Source organism: Engraulis encrasicolus, chromosome 10 (assembly GCF_034702125.1).
Source record: "Engraulis encrasicolus isolate BLACKSEA-1 chromosome 10, IST_EnEncr_1.0, whole genome shotgun sequence".
NCBI classification, from domain to species: domain Eukaryota; kingdom Metazoa; phylum Chordata; class Actinopteri; order Clupeiformes; family Engraulidae; genus Engraulis; species Engraulis encrasicolus.
In genome coordinates this window covers 55936320-55956923 of record NC_085866.1, presented here as the reverse complement: position 1 = coordinate 55956923, position 20604 = coordinate 55936320, and the positions used below count along the sequence as shown (strand labels likewise).

The following is a 20604-nucleotide window of genomic DNA, read 5'->3' as shown; positions in this document are numbered from 1 at the left end:
TGTCTCCTACTTCTTCTTCTTTGAACTGCACACAACTGTAAAACGTTTTCCTTGTGGCAGATCTGCTTGGAGATCTTCATGTACGTTTTGTTGTCTTTCATAAACCTCCACCTTATCTGATACAACCAAATTTGCTGTAATATCTCCAGCTGCACATTTGCAAGAGTGAAGGCAAATCCAATACTGCATCCATCTGGCAATATTTATTTCTCCCCTGTTGAAATTGGAGCAGGGCAGAAATAAGATCTTTGTCTTGTACCTCTCCCCGCTCGCTTGTTCTCTCTAAGGCTCACTCTCTCTGTCTCTGTCTCTGTCTCTGTCTCTGTTTCTCTCTCTCTCTCTCTCTCTCTCTCTCTCTCTCTCTCTCTCTCTCTCTCTCTCTCTTTCGTATCGCGCTGTGGCTACCTTGTAAAGCTGTCATGACATATAGAAAACAGTGTAAAATTAATCTGCAAAGTGCTCCTATTGTCAGCCATGTCATTGTCAGGTTGTATTTGCCTCTATGCAAGGTTACCAGTGGTCCATGGCAAAGCTAGGTCGTTTTGGTTTGCACCTGCTCTGCAGAGCGTGGGGGTAGGCGGAAGGGGTGGTGGGATGGTGGGGGGAGGGGTGTCCTTTGGGAGGGGACTGGTGGAACTGAGCTGCTCCTTTTGCACACTTTTCTGCACCTTTGTTCCTAACCCCTTCCAACCACGATGTGTGGTATAACTGTGTGCAGTCATAAGTACAGGCAAGGGTAAAACCACTAAATTGCAAGCTCTATTTTACCTTGGTGCAAATATTATCTAATATTTAACCAATGTACCACTAATGGCACTTGATTTTATTATAGAGAGAGCAAGACTTCCTCCATGAGATGATTTGTTATAGACCCAACACAGAACACAGTGCTATACAGTATATTGAAGTATAACTGAAGTCTGTGTCTTAGATCAATATTGTATCTTGCATATTACATATTGTGTCTTGTATCATATAACACATGTGCAATGGACCTGTGCGAGATGGCCATACATAGGGTATGTCTATGGGTCATGGCATTGTCAATAAAAACACATTGTGAGGCAGGCGCTTATATATAGTCAACACATGTACACTAGTAGCAAAAGCCTTACTATCTGTGTGACAATTAGAGATGCACCGGATCCTGACTTTTAGGATCCCGCCGGATCCGGTACCAGATACCGGATCCTACGAAAGGGTTGAAACACATAGCCTACTCGCACACGTGAGCCCATTTTATTACGTTGGCTCAAACTATTTTTTAGACTCATTGGCTTACTGCCACACTGCCATCACTGGCCGCTTCCAAAGTTCTTTCACTCCATGCAGCAATTGGGATTGTGAAAGACTGACTGAAAAACCTAGGCTAGAGATGCACCAGATCTTGATTTTTAGGTAACTGCCGGATACCGGATCCACCGCTTAAGATCCTGCCGGATCCGGATCCTGTGAAAAACCCTATTATCATGCCGGATCCGGAACCGGATCTTGGATCTTGTGCATCTCTAGTGACAATGTATGTAAATATCCATAAAGGGAGGACAGCAGATGTTCATGTCATGCAACGGTGCCTCTTTCCCCTCTTTTGTGAGTGGGCAGGACGGGATGTCAGAGGGTCGCTGTGGCAATACGGAGGTCACGTAGAGGTCAGTAATTGGTGTTGCACCATAAACTGGTGTTGCCCTGAATGGGCATTGTAGAAGTGAGGAGTCAAAAAGGTCATGAAAAGAAGCATTCAACTAACAGTGAAGACTTTTATTGAACAACTGGAAACTCATAATGAACAAATGATCAATGAGTACATTTAACATTTATAACTAAGGCGTCATGTGGCAGAGGTTGACATTAGTTGGTGTGGAATAGGAGGAATGGGTTAATTAAAGCAATTACAAACTTTAATTAAACCACATTATTGGTGGCGGGATTAACATCAAGCCATTGCAGACAAGCAAGTGCAAAGGGAGCTGTCACAGATATCATTTGTCATGTAGATCTGTTTTCAAGAAAGCACAACCCCTAGATCATTGTCAGTTTGCTGCATCTAGTTACGCAATCTAAAACCTTCAGTGCTGTAACTTTCTCTGAGCTCAGTGATTTATTCAAGAAGTTATTTTTTGCCAAGCCATTTAGGCTACGTCAGAATATTTCACATTGAGCTCATTTATATGCAGGAAGTCTTACAAAACCGATAAAGTCATACCTGAGGAACTCTGCTAGGTGAAATCAGGCTTGATGCATTCAAATGTAAAATCAACTAATCCGCCCTTCACAGATACACACGCACACACACACTCTATCTCTCTCTCACACACACACACACACACACACACACACACACACACACACACACACACACACACACACACACACACACACACACACACACACACACACACACACACACACACACACACATGTGCGCCTATGCACACACAGACGCACACACCATCACCATCATCATCATCATCATCATCATCATCATCATCATCATCATCATCATCATCATCATCATCATTATTACTTCAGTTTGCAGAGATAGAGAGAGAGAGAGGAGAGAGAGAGAGAATGGACAATTGTTCGTTAAAAAATAGGGCAGAACGGCAAGTTCTGCATGCGCATATATGCAAGGCACTTGTTATTCTTAATTTAACAACCCACGGAGACTCTCCCAACAGCTGTGCTGTCCTACTGCAGGCTAGTGTAGTGTGTGTAGTATGTGGTGGCATAAGGAGGGAGGAAGGGAGATGCTTGCCTGCCTGCCTGCCTGCCTGCCTGCCTGTCTGCTTGCTTGTGCTGCTGTGTCCTACTATAGTAATTAGTCATTGTCAGGGTACCTGTGCTGTACTGTAGCAGAACAGCTGGCCGTGCTCCGCTCATCAGTTGTCCCACTCCACGCTGATCACATGAGGAGGGGAATGTCGAAACAGTAAATAAACACATTCCTGCATGTGTATGCATACGCATGCTTGTTTTATAGCATGATCGGACAAAGACGCGCTGTCCGTGGTCCTTAATACGAGGAAGTCCTCACTACTCTCTGTAGAGTTGAGAGCAAGCAAGGGAAACTTAATGCCATTGCAATACTTTTGTATTATTTTAGAGAATAAATAAAAGTGCTACCCAAGACAACTGCAAATGTTTCAGTCACAGCAGACCATCATCAGTGCAAACGTTGAAAATAAAGACACAACGCCCTTATATAGGTAAGTAGGCTACAGGGAGCACAGGTAGTACAACTAAGCTTGAATACAGTTTAGGTGCATAGAGACACCCTACCAATAGTACCTTTGCTGTCATGGTCTAACTGATGACATGAATTACAGTCATGGCATATTATAAGGGGGAAGTGCTTAAAGAGAAAAAGTGGTGTGTAGTGGGAAAATGAGAAGAACACTTGAAACATTGCTTATTTTAGTGGTAGTATGACAGAAAAGACAGGAATGTCGTTCCCTGAAAGACAAAAGATATGAGAATGTCTGAGATTCATCTCTGTGTTTTTTCATAGTTGGCCCATTGCTATAATACTGCACTGTACTGCAGTGGCAGTTCCATACTAACCCTGGTTTCTCACAGTAAATGAGCTTGTGTTCCAGGCGTGTCTTGTGGACTGTCTGGGGAATTTGGTCAGCGCCAGGTTAAATATAAGAAAGATTACTTCGACCCTTTTTTCGAGTCAAACCATAATTTATTGCAAGCATGAAATCGGCTGTGAAAATCACCCCATGCCTCAACAAACTACACAGTTCATGGCAATAGAGATCGCTGTGGTAATAAGTTACATTAGGTCTTATTGTTTTACCAAACTGCATTGCAGTGGATGTTTTATCCCTGGTCAATCTACATCACCTCACGATGGACAGACAATGAGATTTGACTTTTTGACATTGCAGGCAGGCAGACAGTGACATACTCAGCCTGCGGTGCCATTGTTTGTCTCATTGATTAGCAAACAACACAGACCGCCAATCCCATTTCACTACGGCCGCAGAGGAAGCAGTGGGATTTGCTGTAACAGTGCTGTGCTGTAGTAAGTGCTATTTCTGTGTACCTCCGATACTTAAATCAGGCTAGCTTAGTTCGAGACAAAAGCGCCCAGTTTTGATGAAACCATTAAGGAGGCTATTGATTGTTTGCCAGGACGTTTTTTTCAATCACCCAAGCTGTCTCAGATTACCTTCAGGGAATGACCCCCCCATCCTTTCCCCCACTCTGAATGTCCCTGATGACTTCCTGGCCATAAAGGAGCCGTCAGGTACACATTAGCATGGATTTCATGCAAGCTAAGGTGTAGGCTGTTGGCCTTCATTCAAAAAGATTGAAGATGGCCTCACCCCTCTATATTTCTTTATTTCTAAAAATGGCACTTAAAAAACGAAGTCGAGTGCCCTCTGATCTCAAGTCTATTGCATGTTAAATTAAAAGCTTACCGCCACCTGAACACATTAGCATGGAGGGCCAAGGTAGGCAAATGGCCTTCTTTCAAAAAGATTGAGGAGGTTTCACCTTGCTATGACAGATTTTTACTCAGTTAAAAAAGGACCTTTTGTAAAAAACAAAAAAACAAAAACAAAGTTCAATGCCCACTGAACTCCTCGTCCAGTGGTCTGAACTGAAAGAGTCTCTTGAATGATAAGTGATTGCTGACAGCTTTGGCTAGGCCTGGGACAAAGGCATTCGAATGACCAAACTACACACTCAATACATCCAATATAATGGGGACCCAATTCTGTGCCCAAACTCTACCTGGGCCAGGGACAACTTAACCCTTTGCCTCCTTTGAAAATGTCTGAATATATTCACCTACCTGACCAGTAACAGTATTTGAAGACATCCAGCCACCTGAGCACATTAGCATGTAATTCATGAGGGCCAAGAAAGGCAATTGTCCTTCCTTCAAAAAGATCAATCAGGTCTCACCTCTTTCAAACCTGATGTGCACAGAGGTCTCCCAACAGTATAATATGTGCACAAAACAAAAATATATTTGGTTTGCTGAAACGTAGAAAAAAATATCATGGGATTCAATATTTAAGAATGTATTGTCATTGTGAATGAGCAGCTAAATTATATTTGCATGCTACTGATTATGTCCTCTGTAAGTCGCTTTGTGTGCAAACATCTGCGAAATATAATGTAGACTAATGACCAGGGTGCGATTTGTAGGGGGGATGGGGGGGATTGTCCCCTCCTCTGGTTTTGATATCACCACTTTTTCTGATGATTTTAATCACAGTTTAATGTAATTCCATTGATATTGCTCAACATTTGAAACATATACCCCCTTCTTGTTTTACGACAAATCGCACCCTGGTAATGACATTATGTTTGGAGCATCAGCAACAACAACACTGCTCCTACTCTGGGGGTTTCTGTGTGTGGTGTTTTGATCATAAATCTGGTTGAGTGTGCTTTTGAAAGTTTGTATTTTTGGTCTGCTGCCGAGGTCATTCTGAGTCATCCTCTGTGGCCTTCTCATTAGCATCACACAGCACACGCCTCACTGCTTATATTTCACTGCATGTCACTTCATTTCATCAGCCATTGTTTCCTCTGCTTAACACATAGGGAAGAGCATGCATAGCCTACTGTAGGCAAGTATCGGATATATGTTTAATTATAGACTTCTATACAAGCCAGCTCACTCAGAAATATTTATGTTGACAAATAATAACCAAAACCGTTGCATGGCTGTATAATATATTGTATTATGTACATAAACTTATAGTTGTGACATCTGTCTTCCTGTGGTGGCTGCCAGGTCTTGAATAATTCAAGCCTCAGACCAACACGATATCCATCACTGGAGCAGAGAATTGACACTTGAAAAATGTGGCGTCCATTTTGTACGGCCATATGACTGTCATTTCAGCGGGCTCATGGGGGGAAAGTGCCCTCTCATTATTGTAGCTATACACCCTTATCGCTCTCCTGCTAGCTCATTTACATGCATTAAAGACACTCTCCGGTCAAAGTGATGCTACGTTCTGCAGCTATTTTGCCTTTCAGTGTAGAGGGTCCCCACAGGGCCAGATATTCATGTTAGTTATTCAACTCAGCTTGACCTAGAATAATTTTTAGGAGGGTTGTGGGGGTGGACTCCGACAACCAGCACTCTCATGCACTGATATGTGATGTTATCTTGCAAATAACTAATAATACTACCTTTGTTCAAATATCTGTGTTGTTTTAACTAGTGTCTGTCTTCATCCATTGAGACAAAAAAATATGAGGTCGTGTTGGGATCATGTTTGTTTTTTGAGACAAGGCATGTTTTGACCCAGACAGGCCTCTTCTGTCTCCTTTGGGATGTCTTCTGCAGCATCCAAACAGCAACACTCCTCAGCCAAACTAACAAAAAGGACCATGCATACATAATGTTACATCACATTACATTGCATTACACTTAACTGATGCTTCTATATACAACATAAGTTACAGGAATTATTTACAGGGTATTGAATGATTACAGTCCCTGCATGGGGGAATGTGGGGTTAGGTGCCTAGCTCATAGACACTTCAGCCAGGGATGGAGGTGGAGGACTGGGTGGAATACGAATCTGCAACTCTCTGATCTTATGTCCACCTCCGTAACCACTAGGTTATGGCTGCCCCACAACTAATGTTGCTAAACCTCATACTGCCCTTACTGCAAGTATGAGGTTTGGAATGGCATTGGAATGGCATTAGAAAATAAGGATTTTCTGCGTTCAGGTTACAATATGTTTTATGTCTTCTGCCACATCTACTATATCCAATATGAACAAATTTTCTTATGTGTATGGTAGGCCTAGACTGATTTTTTTTATCATCAAGTAGGAAGTATTATTTATTTATTTGCTTTGACTGTTGTTCTTGATCCAGTAGGAACATCTTTCTCTTTCCTGTTTCTTACACTGCCTGCTGCTTGTCCAGTATACAGTACATATTTCCCCCCCTCATGTTCCTGTTATGTTGTTATTGTTTATCCAGTAGGCACTGACTGGACTCACCACTCACTGCAACCTAGCAACCGAAAATGAAGTTCAACCTGCTGAAGCCTAAGCCGGAGCCAATGGTGGGCTCAGAGCCGACGGGGGCCATGACAGTAGCCCCAGGCCAGAGCTCCACGCCAGCCGACAACTCCACTGCGGTCAACAAGGACATGTTCGGAGACATAAAGAACAAGTTCCTCAACGAAATGACCAAGATTCCACGTGAGTGACATGTTTGTGTATGTGTGGGTGTTCTGTTGTTGTTGTTTGTCTTTGAAGGTTCAGTGCATGACAGAAAAATATTTGGGATTGGGTTTTTTTTACTAAAAATGTAGGTATGTTAGAGCTGCATGATTCTACTGCAAGGGTCCTAGCTTTTAAATGCTATTTATGTCATTTTATGTGCTTCGGAGGTTGAGATATTTAGGTTTCTATAGGCCAAGGGCACCTTTTCCCAGAAAGGGCTTAGGCATTCAGCAGGTGTTTTTTTGCAGGCGGTTTAGGCTTAAATGGGTTAAAGGTCCATGTGTAATATACAAAAATGTGTTGCTTGTTCAGTCTACAGGTTTGATGTCCAAAAGTCCACATAAACATTCAGCAGTAATACAGATACTTTATCAATCCTGGAACCACGCACCAATACAGACAACAAACATGACACATTTACATGAACCTATGAATTTATTTGGAACTCAAAAAATAACGGTCCAAACATGTTGCTTGAGACATTTTCATGACCTGTATTGTGATTGATATTTTTTGTGTGTTTGTTCAACATAAAATAATTCATGATGTTTTTTTTTCTTGTCCCCAAACAAGTATAACCCTCTTGTAATGACATACCTTCTATCCAAGCACATGGATGGGTGGCTATAATTAAAATGTCCAGTGGCAATGGCAACGGCAATGACTTGTTTTGCAGCCACCGTCTGACATTCAAATTAAATTATTTGGTATCGATCCATTGTTGATTGAAAAGGAAAGGCCTAGTGTTGCTAATGGCGACAGTGAAATCTAATTTGGAGGGAACCTAATTATTTTAATGTCCGGCCAGTATAGCACACATAACTTTGTTGTGAGATTTTAAAACCTCTTTATGTCTGTGCTTTTCTTTGTGTGTGTGTGTGTGTGTGTGTGTGTGTGTGTGTGTGTGTGTGTGTGTGTGTGTGTGTGTGTGTGTGTGTGTGTGTGTGTGTGTGTGTGTGTGTGTGTGTGTATTGGTCTGGGTGTGTGTGTTTATATGTGTATTTGTGTATATGTATTTATATGTGTGTATTTGTGTATGAGCACGTGTGTATGTATGATCATGCGTCGGTGTGTGTGTGTGTGTGTGTGTGTGTGTGTGTGTGTGTGTGTGTGTGTGTGTGTGTGTGTGTGTGTGTGTGTGTGTGTGTGTGTCTGTGTGTGTGTGTGTGTGTGTGTGTGTGTGTGTGTGTGTGTGTGTGTGTGTGTGTGTGTGTGTGTGTGTGTGTGTGTGTGTGTGTGTGTGTGTGTGTGTGCGCGCACGCACGCGCAACGCATGTCTCCTATACTAGTGCCAACGTGGGCCATTGCGGCCATAGCCATCGTGGCCATCATGCTGGTGGTGACGTGTTGCTTCTGCATCGTGAAGAAGTGCTGCTGCAAGAAGAAGAAGAACAAGAAGGGCAAGAAGGGCAAGGGGGAGATGGGCATGAAGAACATGAAGGGAGAGGTATGGACATCACATGCAACACACACACACACACACACACACACACACACACACACACACACACACACACACACACACACACACACACACACACACACACACACACACACACACACACACACACACACACACACACCGCTTCAGACATCTTCACACCTTCCATGCATATGTGTGTATCTCACATATTATTTACCTGCAGACAACCATTTGACATTTTGTTTCTCTACACAATGTCAGCCCAAGAGTGGTAATCTAGACAGAGTCCTCTTGTGTTTAAATGTTTAAAACAACTGAAAGCACATTCTTATAGAGTTTAATCGTTCATTTAATAATTGGGCCATGAGAAAAAAAAAACATCAAGGCCATGACAGACTTTACCCCCTCGTTTGCATTTGGAAAGAAAAATAATCATATCACTTCCTTCATCAATCGTATCAAAATGGTGATAAATCATGTGATACATGAAACTATATTAAGCTGATTTGTACTTTTCAACAAGGAGACTTGAAACAATTTTTTACTACTTTATTGTAATTTAGATGCCATGGAATATCTTGTGCTTTCACTTACTGTGTGGTGATTCTGTAATTCTGTATTTCAGTGAAAGTCTTTGGTGGTATTTATTTCTTGTGCTTTGGGGCAAGTGAGAAATGGCACCATTCTCTAATTTGCAGCATCGATCAGAAATAATCACTAGAACAATAATGCCAGGAGGCCTATACAAACATACTCAACCCTCAATCATCCAACATACTCCAATCTTCACAGACTATGAGATCAATTGGAAGCAGTTTTTTTTAGGGAATTAGGGAATTAGAGATTTTTTTCAGCCAACCACTAAGTTCCATTATCACATTCAGAACTGTGAACTTCTTAGCTTTAGTCGCTTCGCGACAGGGGCTAATGAGAAGTAATGTATCCGTGATTGCCCGTTGCTGAGCCTCTGGAGTCATGTGGTGTCATTTCTCTACCCTCCCCCACTGTGGAGTATCTCTCACTGTTACAGGGCACCATTTGTAAAATGCTTGCTCATTCCTTAATCCTGTTCAGTTTTTGCACATTTACCATAGTTAAATGCTGGTAGAATTATGCTGTATTATTGTATTCTAGATAGCAATATGGACACGTGAAAATATGTTGATGATATTCTAATATTCATAACATGTGAACGCTAGTATTACTGCATAAATGTAACATCTAATGAAATATATAGGGGCTGCAATCAGCCTGTACACATTTCCCAGCTCAGCTGGTCCAACAGTTTTACAAGAGCAAAGCCATCTGCAGTTTAAAACAGCACTGGGTTGCTTTCCTTAGACCACTTTTTTGCTAATGGAGTTGACCAGTTTCCCTTTGGAATCAAGGCTCGATCAAGATTCACATCACTTTTCTATTCTATCCTCTCTAGGTCCACTCAATGTATTGACAATGCTATTGACAATGTTATATCTAGTTTTCATTCTCAATATGCATACAGCCCTGCGGAGCATGGTTGAACTATAATAAATGAGCATAATCTAACCTGTATTCACTATGTATCCCAACATTTTTCTATGTAGTCCTCAATGCTCTCCTCTTTTAGAGGTTAAGGATAGTTTCTGCATGCTGAGGGGTATCACTTAACTAAAATTATTTTTCCCAACTAGCTTAAGTTTCTAAAATGTACGTGCAACTAATTAGGTAGGCCTATCTTGAGATAGGCCCTGTGTCTATATTGATTATGTAACATAGCATTTTATTGACAGCTACACAACTGTAGAACATTGTTAGGTTAAAAATCATCCAATGCTAAATGTGCAGAAACTGAACGACACTAAAGAATGTGAAACATTCTACAAATGGAGCCCCCACATACTGTTGTTGTTGTTGTAGTATCTGCTTCAGTTCTTCTGATTCCCCTAACCTTTGGGTTGTCTGTTTGCTGGTTTCTGTGAGTTCAATTTCTACCTCTTCTCTTCTGCTCTCCTCTGCTCTCCTTCCATCCTTCCTGCTTTTTGTCTTTGTGTGTGCGTGCGCCGTGTATCTTGACTGTGGGGGACCTCTCTGCCAACGGTAGGTCTGAACTCACCGGCTCGACGTGCCCCTCTCTGGCCGCTTGCAGTAAGCGTAGACCAAGGGAGGGGTGCTGGGCTGGATGGGGGAGTGAGCGGGCGGGCGGGCGGGCAGGCGGGCGGGTGGTTGTTGGTTGCTGGATTGTGAGTGGGTGGATGGGTGGGGGGTTGGTTATGTGTGGGCGGTTATGGGAATGACTGCTATCGCCTTCTCCTCTGTAGTCTTGCAAGCTTTAGGATACTGGGGGTGCTTGACTAGCTAGAGGCAAGTTCTTGAGCTGCTTCGCATCCCACTGTTATGCCATGCCACAAGAGAACTGCAATGCCTGGACGGAACCCCAGCGTGCTCTAGAACTGTGGGGTGACTGACTTGACTGATGAACGAGAGCCAAATGACATTTTGATAGTGGAAATGCATACTGTATATTATGTTTTCATTGGTCTTGATAACCCATCAAGCAATCGGTAATGTGAATGATGTGCACAATGAACGCAACACACCTAAGTTCACTAACATGCATGTTTAAAGGGTGTGGTTGGTGATTTGTCAATTAGGCTCCAAAATCATAGAGATCATTCAGCCTTGAACAGAAGACTTCACAAGCCCTCTGTACTGCATAAAAGATGGTTTATTGACATCTGAAAAAATACAGATGTTGATGTTTTAGTGAATGGTATTTGCTTGGTGAAAATACTAATTGCAATTTTTGACAAGTACCAACACACGCCCTTTAACTACAGTAGGTAGAACAAGAGAATGATCAAAACCTGACTTGAGAGTAACTTTTGTTCCTCAATGACCCATTTGAGTGTAAAGAGGATTTAGTACTTAGTCGGCGTGGCCAATTTTGGTTGTCGAGGCAGGCCTGTGCAGAATTAAATTGGTGGGGTGGAAAATTTACATTCTGACTCAATTAGGCGATTTTGTTTCAAGGGTATTCCATTTAATTTCTGCACTCAGTTCAGGCTCCCCCTCAATCTCCATATTTTTGGAGACCAATATTTTTTGTTATCTCTATCATAGTGACAAGATTGCCCTTGAGAGCAGCCCTGTCAGACGCTTCCTTGCTGCGTCATCATTGATTTGCATAGGTTGCATTCATGCGGCCCTGTGGTTTACAGATAAACCCATAAGTGCTCCCTCTGCTTCAGCCCCTGGTTCATTTTTTCCAGGAAATTTCTGATGAAATATCCTTTTAGGTACTGGTTCAACCAGTAATTTGGGTGCCTGAACAAGGACAGCCAAAAGTGTAGCAGTGTACGAATTATACGGTCTGAATTTGAACTATAGTAGAAAAAAAATACAGAATAATTTTGTCTAAGAAATTCCAATTTCAAACAGCAATTTACAAATTCTCTGAACAATTCTAATTTAAGAGGAGCCAGCGTATTCTCCAATAAAACAGCAAACCCTTGGCATTCATTCACTGAATTAATTAAATTCCAGTGCTTTCTTTGCGCACCAATTGATGCGAAGACGCCATTATGGGAGCTAAATGTGTCCCTGACTGTTCTCTTTACTCCATTTTCCACCGCTGCTAGAATGAATGGTTTGGCCTCCCCAAATAGCATGTCATCTAATGAATGTTTTATGCAGTTCACATTTTTAGAGGAATGCCAAACTCTGGGTGTTTGGTTCTTGCATTCCCATTCTTCTACTGCATTACATTTGGTATGGATCACACTGTAGGGATCGTGCTGGGGTAGAACAGAGTAATGTTATTTCATCACTCTTGTTTGGCGACTGCACTGACTTTGCCCAATATTTAGTTTTGTTTTGTTTTGATGTAGTTTTTTATTTTTGCATTTTGTGGCTTTGCATGCAGTGTTTTTGATATGTGAATGGATTTATTTTTCTGTATGTGTGTGCGCGTGCGCTTGTGTGTGTGTGTGCGTATGTGTGTGTGTTTGTGTGTATGTGAGAGAGAGAGAGATAGCGAGAGAGAGAGAGAGAGAGAGAGAGAGAGAGAGAGAGAGAGAGAGAGAGAGAGAGAGAGAGAGAGAGAGAGAGAGAGAGAGAGAGAGAGATAGTGCTAGTGCATGTGTTGATGTGTCGGTGTGTTTTTGGTGCTCTGCTGTCCTTGTGTTCTTTATGCAGTTGTATCGTATCGCCAACATCACTGATCAGTTTATGGACCATGGCAGCAACGCCATAGTGAGACCAGCTGTATTTTTAGATTTTTTTCTTATCCTACATAAATGAAATAAATTATTCATATATAAACACTACATTCTATACAGTACTATATAGAACACTGGACAGAAAATATATACTAAAAAGTAATAGCCTACATGGTTAATGTAATGCTACATTTAAATCTAGTTCTACATCATGCTATATTTTATAATTAACTTTACTTGTGCATTTTTTTCTGTTAAAGTGCTATTCTGTTTTCTGTGTCCCATGCAAGTTGTGATGCCTATTTTTTTGTTTTTCTGTTGTTGCTGTTGTGTGTTTATTGTTGTTGTTGTTTTCCAGGATGCTGGGCAGGCAGTCTTCATGCCGATCAGATTTTTTTTCAATATTTTGCGTTCACTTTTCTCATCAGTATACGTTTAGTTTAGTTTGAAGAGGTAACCGCGTAAGCCGCGTAACACACCTCAGTTATCCCAGTCCAGTACCCCTTGCTACAGTTGTTGGATAATAATTTTAATTCCCTTGTCATTTTTAATCAAAATATTGGACACAAATTTGGCAGCGATTAGGTGTTAATTACACGGGAGTAAGTCACTGCATGTCAACAGTGATAATTAGTGGAAGATAATGTATCGTAATTAGAGCATTTTGATGAATGTTTGAGGATCACTTGGTATGTTATGTCACACACTATGGTATACAGGTAAAATTAGACACTGCATTGCCTACAACAAACATATATACATCTACCATAGATACATTGTATACTGTATACATCTTGCGCTGCTATAGATCCAAATGTTCAGACATTATTTACTTTGAATGCTTTGTTTTCCTTTTTACTTCAACAAAATCAACATTACAAGCATACTCTCAACCACATAAAACACAACTGCCAGATCCAATATTGAAAGAAAAAAAAAATACATCCAAGAAAAGAAAAGTAAAAAAAAGATGTTAAGGGCACCGTGTGGTGCTGCCACATCTTATGTGAGTCACTGAGAATCCTCCACCACCACAAAATGGCGTCACGATAGAAAAAAAGTGAAATCAAGTCATGTTGCACACATGGTCATTACTAAACCCAGTACACACACACACACACACACGTAAAATAAACCTTGGTCCTAATTTTGACCAGGTAAATCCTAGATTAAGCCCACCTGCTACAGGTAGGTAGTGTCGACCAATTAGTCAAGCTCAGACTGACATTAAAGAAGACGACAGTGCTCCTCTACACAGGCACTAACTCGCGCTCCCTCTCCTGTCCCTTGTTCATGTTGAACAGAAACCTCAGGATGACGATGACGACGATGATGACATCCCTGAGAAAGACATGTTGGAGGAGAAGGAAGAGGAGCCGAAAGAGAAGGAGAAGCTTGGAAAGCTGCAATTCTCTCTGGACTACGACTTTGGCGACAACAAGGTTTGTTTCGTTATGCAGTCAGCAGTCAGTCAGCCAGCACAAAGCCAGTTCATAAATTAATAAACGGCTAAATAAATAACTAGACAGACATCCACAGAACGTGCTCTGCTGTGCTGTGCTGTGCTACATGAACTACATCTGGGGGTGTGCTATCAGGGAAACTGGGTCAGCTGTCCCGGACCCAGGGAGAGAGGGGCCCCAGAATTGGAATGTCATTACATAAATTATACGCACTGGATGGGGGCGCTTTCAGAAGACTTTGTCATGGGCCTGGCAAAATCTGTCAGCAGGCCTGCGCTACTATTTGAAAGGGGGCTCACTGGAGTGTGGTATATTTCTTGAGGGTGCATGTGTTCCACAGGCGACATTACGTAGTCATTAAGCCAAGTGTGCAAGAATATTGCAGTTGCGGGAGAGCAGAGCGCCATGAGTCTAATGCCAGCCGACAGCAGCGCTGCCCCATGATGTTTTGGTGGCTTTTTCCATTTCTGCAACCAAACAACCACACTCAGGGCCACTGGCAGCTTTGGCTGGACCCAGGACAAAATCATCCGAGAGGGACCCCCCTCACCACTCAGTACATACGGAGTCATGAGAACCGAATTCTGGGCCCCCTTCTCTCTGGGCCTGGAACAACTGAGCCCTTTGCCCCCCCCTGTCAGCTTCCTTGCAAAGCAAACAACACTGCAGCAGTAGCAGTATAGCAGTAGCAGGAAAAAAAAAATCCCCCACTGCTCACTGCTGGCTTCTCTTTCCGCCAGCATCTTCCCTTCTCAGCCTGGATGAGCAGAGAGGGGAAGTGACAGGAATAAACAACAAGAGCGAGAGTAAAGAAATGGAGAGGAGTGGGGAGTAGTAGACAGTAAGAGGAGAGGAGAGGAGAGGAGAGGAGAGGAGAGGAGAGGAGAGGAGAGGAGAGGAGAGGAGAGGAGAGGAGAGGAGAGGAGAGGAGAGGAGAGGAGAGGAGAGGAGAGGAGAGGAGAGGAAAGGAAAGGAGAGCCGTAGACATTGTGTAGTGTTGCGAAGGCTGTAGACAACCCCATTTTTCATGGCAGTCGGTGCTATCGCTTCTTAGTAATGTTTTTTTTTTTTTATCCCACAGTGCTGTGGCCAGACACGTAGCATAGCGGCCTCTTTTCTTCCCCCCAATAACGCCTCTTCGTCCTCTCCTTTCCTCCCTTCCTCCATCTCTCAGCGCATAGTGCTACCTACAGTAATCCCTGAACCCCTTCTCTTTTCCTCCCTTAAAATACCTCATCCCCCTCTCCTCTCCCCTCCATCCTGCCTCCCTCTCTCCTCTCCTCTACTCTCCTCTCCTTCATCTTTCAGCACATAGTGTTACCTATAAAACCCCCTCCTCCTCTCTTTCTTACATCCCTTTCTCAGCTAATAGTGCTACCTACAGAATATAACCTTGTCCTCCTCTCCTCACTTCCTCCCTCTCTCAGCATTTCATCTCTTAAAATATTTTTATTCTTTTCTTTTATGTGAAGCACATTGAATTGCCTCGCTGTCTGAAATGAAATGCACGTATAAATAAAACATGTTTTGCTTTACTGTGCCTTGCCTTGCCCTACAGTGCTTCCTTTAAAGCCTAATACTATATTCTTCCAACCCATTTGCTCCTTCTTCTGGCAGGCAGTACCTAGAAAGCTTCATACTCCTCTCCCCTCCTTCATTGCTGCTTGTCTCAGCTTACAGTGCTACCTAAAAAGCCTCATCTTCTTCTGCTCTACTATCTTCCTCCCCTTCTCTGTGTACAGTGCTACCTATGAAGCTGTGCTGATTCTTTTGATTTCCAATCACATATTGTGTGTATGAAACCTTAACAAACTGTAACACACAATGTGTTCGTGTATATTTCCATTATTTCTTGGACAATCATAGTCCTCCTATATCCTTTCCCTCCTGTTCCTTCCCCGCCTCACTGCTGGAATTCTCTCCTTCCCTTCTTCTTCTTCTTCTTTTCTCTCTCCCTCTCTCTCTCTCTCTCTCTCTCTCTCTCTCTCTCTCTCTCTCTCTCTCTCTCTCTCTCTCTCTCGCTCTCTCTCTCTCTCGGCGTATGCTGCCGTGCTTCCTATAAAACTGTATTCTCCTCTCCACCCTTCTCTCCCATCCTACTTCCCTGTAGCTGACTGTCGGCATTCTGCAAGCAGCAGACCTGATCGCCATGGATGGTGGCGGTACTTCCGACCCCTACGTCAAGGTTTTCATCCTGCCTGACAAGAAGCAGAAGTTTGATACCAAGGTGCACAAGAAAACGCTCAACCCAACCTTCAATGAGACCTTCAACTTCAAGGTAAAATCAGCGTATTCTAGGATTCACCAAGGCCAATTGATTTCATGTCTGACATTTGCTCTTTCCAGCTCACATTCCCCATTCTCGCCATGTAAGTGCAGAAGAAAGTGAATACAATGGTAAATCGCATAGGGCTGACGACAGCATTTCATGAAACCAGCATGTCCGACTTTCCCCCTTTCAACTCCTATTCCCTATAATGCCTACTATGAAAGTGTTGAAGATTTGTACTTGTATAGATTTGTAGAGATTCATTCTCCAAGATATTGGAGCCATTGCCATGTGTCTGATGTCAGGCTAAGTAGACTAGCAGCCCTTTACCCGCTGCCACTGTACTAACACTGAAGCCAATGTGTATGCAATTCACACTGAAGACAATGAAAGCATTGCAGTTTGCAGGGTCAGGGGGCTTTCCCCATGCCGATGTAAGTGAAAGCCCACATAACTCCCATTGTCATTGTGACCAAGCACTCCACAGCACACAGTGCTCACTGCACACAATGAAATTGCATTTAGGCCTCACCCGTGCATGTACTGTAATATATGGATTAGTATGACTATGACCAGACTATGCCATTCCCACAAGACACGGTCTGAGCATTTGGCAAGCCAATCTTCCAATGGAGCCCTACAGATGCTGTAGCAGTCTGTCGATGTAGAATATTACACACTGTAGCAGTCTTTCTGCATAGAATACTGCTTCTCCTACAGACACTGTAGCAGACTTTCTGTGTAAAGTAGTGTTTCTCAACGGGGGCTGAGCTCTACAGCAGGCTTATGATGGGATGCTTTATGATGAGGTTCAGAGGGTGTTTGTTCGAAAAAGGCTATAGAATATTTAAAACATGGTGTAGAATACACTGCAGTGATCCAACTCCAGAAGCCACTGGGTTAAATGATACAGTATGAGATAAACACTGAAGATGCTTTGCTTCAAGCCTAGACTGCAGGAGTAACTTAGGATGTGGATGTTGAAGCTCAAAATGATGCAGTGGTGTTCCTAGGGACCCCTTCTGCATCCTCAGCAGGTAACTCAGGTGTCAGAGTTAGTCTTCACCTGCCGGAGGGGTCCAGCTACGATTCCTTGACAGCCACAGCCACCTGGAACTAGTTTCGGCCGTTGAGGCTATCTTCCTGATAGCTTTCCGCAGTTGCTTGGTGGCAAGTCCAATCTTCTACAGAAAATTGCGCACAGACGTTGTAGGACAACCCTGGGCGCCGACCTCAATTGGAAAGAGGGTGGCATGCTACCCAGCAAGGTTTGCCTCTGCCACTAGGTCCTGATATTTAGCCTTATTTGCCTAATGGGATATGGCTAGCCTGTCTTCCCAGGGCACTGAGTTTGGCTAGAATGAACTTTGTACTCCTGGAAAGAAGAATCATATCCGGTCAGAGGGTAGTTTCCACAACCTCCTGAGGAAATACCAGCTTCTTCTTGAGATCTACATGCAGCTCCCAATCTGTTGCGCAGTGCAGCATAGATGGTAGACTGCTGGGTCTCTTTGTCTTTGGAAGCTTGCTGCCTTCGAGATGGAAGCTGGTGAATCTTGGTGGTGCTGGTAACTGTTGATGATGTTTCTCTGCAGTTCAACTCACTTGGCGACCTCGGTGAGAACCTTATCGTGTTTCCACATGAAGCGCCCGTCCACAAGAGCTTTTGGGCAGCTGGCCAGAATATGACATACATATATGACATACACCGTAAGCCAGGTGGGATTTAGATTTTTCTGTGGCGTAGGCTACCGTACCTTGACAACTGAACTGTGCTGTCATTAAATTTCCACATCAGGGCATTTGAACCGATTTTGAGGAAAGCCTTCCAGTGGAATTGTCGAGAAGGGCTTGACACATTCCTATTTATGACTGCGCCCCTCTTGTCACTTGAGGCTGCTATCAGAAGAGTGAGATGTTATAGGGATTTAGGAAGGAGAGGGTTAGACTGCGCATACTACTGACAAGGCAACTGACATTCATGCTTTGCCGATAAAGCTCAACTGATTCCTTCCTTCTTTGTCCATTTCCTTTGGATGGCTAGATGCCCTTCCAAGAGATGGGCGGCAAGACTCTGGTGATGGCCGTCTACGACTTTGACCGCTTTTCCAAGCACGACATCATCGGGGAGATCAGAATTCAGATGAAAGAGCTGGACCTGGCCCAGCCCATCGAGCAGTGGAGGGACCTGGACAGTGCAGAGAAGGAGGAGGTACTGTTGCATTTCATTACATTACATTTCACTTAACTGATGCTTTTATCCAAAGCTATTTACAGTTATTTACACAGCATTAGTTATAGTCCCTGGAGCAATGTGGCATTAGGGGGCTTGCTCAAGGCCATTTCAGTCATGGATGGAGGTGTAGCGAAGGTAAACGTAGAATTAGAAGCTACAACCCTCTGATCTCTAGCCCCCTGCTCTAACTACTAGGCCACGGCTGCTCAATTCATTGCTGAGGTTACAGGCCCTAGTTGAAAGTTCAGTTCAAACATTTCAAAATTAACTTTGTATACACCTACTTATAGTTAATAGATCGTTCCAAAAATGTACTAGTTCATGGTTCCTTATTTTTGCAAGAGGTTGTTGTGAACCATATTGTTCAATATCTTTAGTAAAGACTACATTACACCACAGGCAGCAATTGAAAATATATGTGTTAGATGTAGCCCATTATTATTATGGCTCTGTACAATGTATTTGGCTGGGTTTTCACATGAACATTAAGGAAATGCGGCACCCTATTAAATGAAGCGGCATGTAGTTTGTTCGCAGGCAACAGAATGAACTCATTCATAGTTTGTTCATCAGGCTGTAAATAGTGTGCATTCAGTTCATGTTTACCCAATTTATGAACTAGTTCATGAACTGTAGTTCAGTGAAATAGTTCAGGTACAACACTAGTTACAACTATGTAACATCATACTTCTAGCATTGTAATTACGTCTGTAACAGTGTTCTTCTTTCATTTCATACCGTACAACATATCTGTTCATTCATTGCCAAAAATGCATATTTATGATCTCTGAAATAGGGGACTACATTTTTTGGTACAGAAAATTGGCTATTTCCTCCTAGATGATCCCTAATCAAAATTACTGATTAGCTGTTGCTAACAGCATTATTGTAATGCGGAGAGTCGATTTCAAGAAGCAATTACTTCTTATAAGATATTAGACTGGGAGATATTGGAAGGCATTAGCTTTAGCTTACATAAGGCGCACAGCATTGATTTCTGCTGCAGTTCTCCTGGGCGTTTCATTTATTAAAGTGCAGAAAATGTGTATTGGCAATACTTGTCCCTGAGTACTATGAGTTTATTTAACATGAAGTGACTGCTGAAGGAACTAATATGTGTGTATATAAATGCAATCTCTCTCTCTCTCTCTCTCTCTCTCTCTCTCTCTCTCTCTCTCTCTCTCTCTCTCTCTCTCTCTCTCTCTCTCTCTCTCTCTCTCTCTCTCTCTCTCTCTCATGCTTTCTCTTCTATTTCTCCACGGATCCTCCACCCACACAAAACCTCAGCCGGAGAAGCTGGGTGACATCTGTGTTTCTCTGCGATATGTGCCCACGGCCGGCAAACTGACGATTTGCATCCTAGAGGCTAAGAATCTCAAGAAGATGGATGTGGGAGGGCTGTCAGGTAACCCACTTTTAACCCGCTTTTTTATTGGAAACCTAATTTGCAACACCAAGAAACTGTCACTACAATTGTTTTTGCATTGACTTCTTTTTTCCCCCCACACATTTTCCCCACGGTATGGTCTTTGTAGCAATGGTGCAGTGGTTTGGCTTCCATTCTGTTTGCATCACATGATAAAAGCTGCAGGCTACAAAGAGCTATATAAATATAAGCATATGTGAGCAATTTTTCTTCAGTCTCTTTTTTTCTGATGTTGCACATTTCGCTGCATCCCCCGACCTATGCTGTTCGGCTGTCCTCTGCTGCATTGCACACGTCACTATACCCTTTCCCCATGCCGTTACCCATGCAGAATGATTGCACTCACGTGCTGACTCCGCAGTCCCCCTCTC

At 42.9% G+C, this 20604-nt stretch overlaps 1 protein-coding gene across 1 annotated transcript in view; it reads left to right on the top strand.

Annotated features, from left to right (window-relative positions):
- Positions 1-20604, top strand: part of syt2a (synaptotagmin IIa) — a 41850-nt gene that overhangs the window by 19821 nt on the left and 1425 nt on the right. Inside the window, exons 2-7 of the mRNA XM_063209395.1 lie at positions 6973-7196; positions 8510-8667; positions 14144-14281; positions 16413-16580; positions 18616-18783; positions 20095-20212. Coding sequence (XP_063065465.1) covers positions 7019-7196; positions 8510-8667; positions 14144-14281; positions 16413-16580; positions 18616-18783; positions 20095-20212 — 928 coding nt within the window. The 5' untranslated portion in view covers positions 6973-7018. The remainder of the gene's footprint in view (positions 1-6972; positions 7197-8509; positions 8668-14143; positions 14282-16412; positions 16581-18615; positions 18784-20094; positions 20213-20604) is intronic.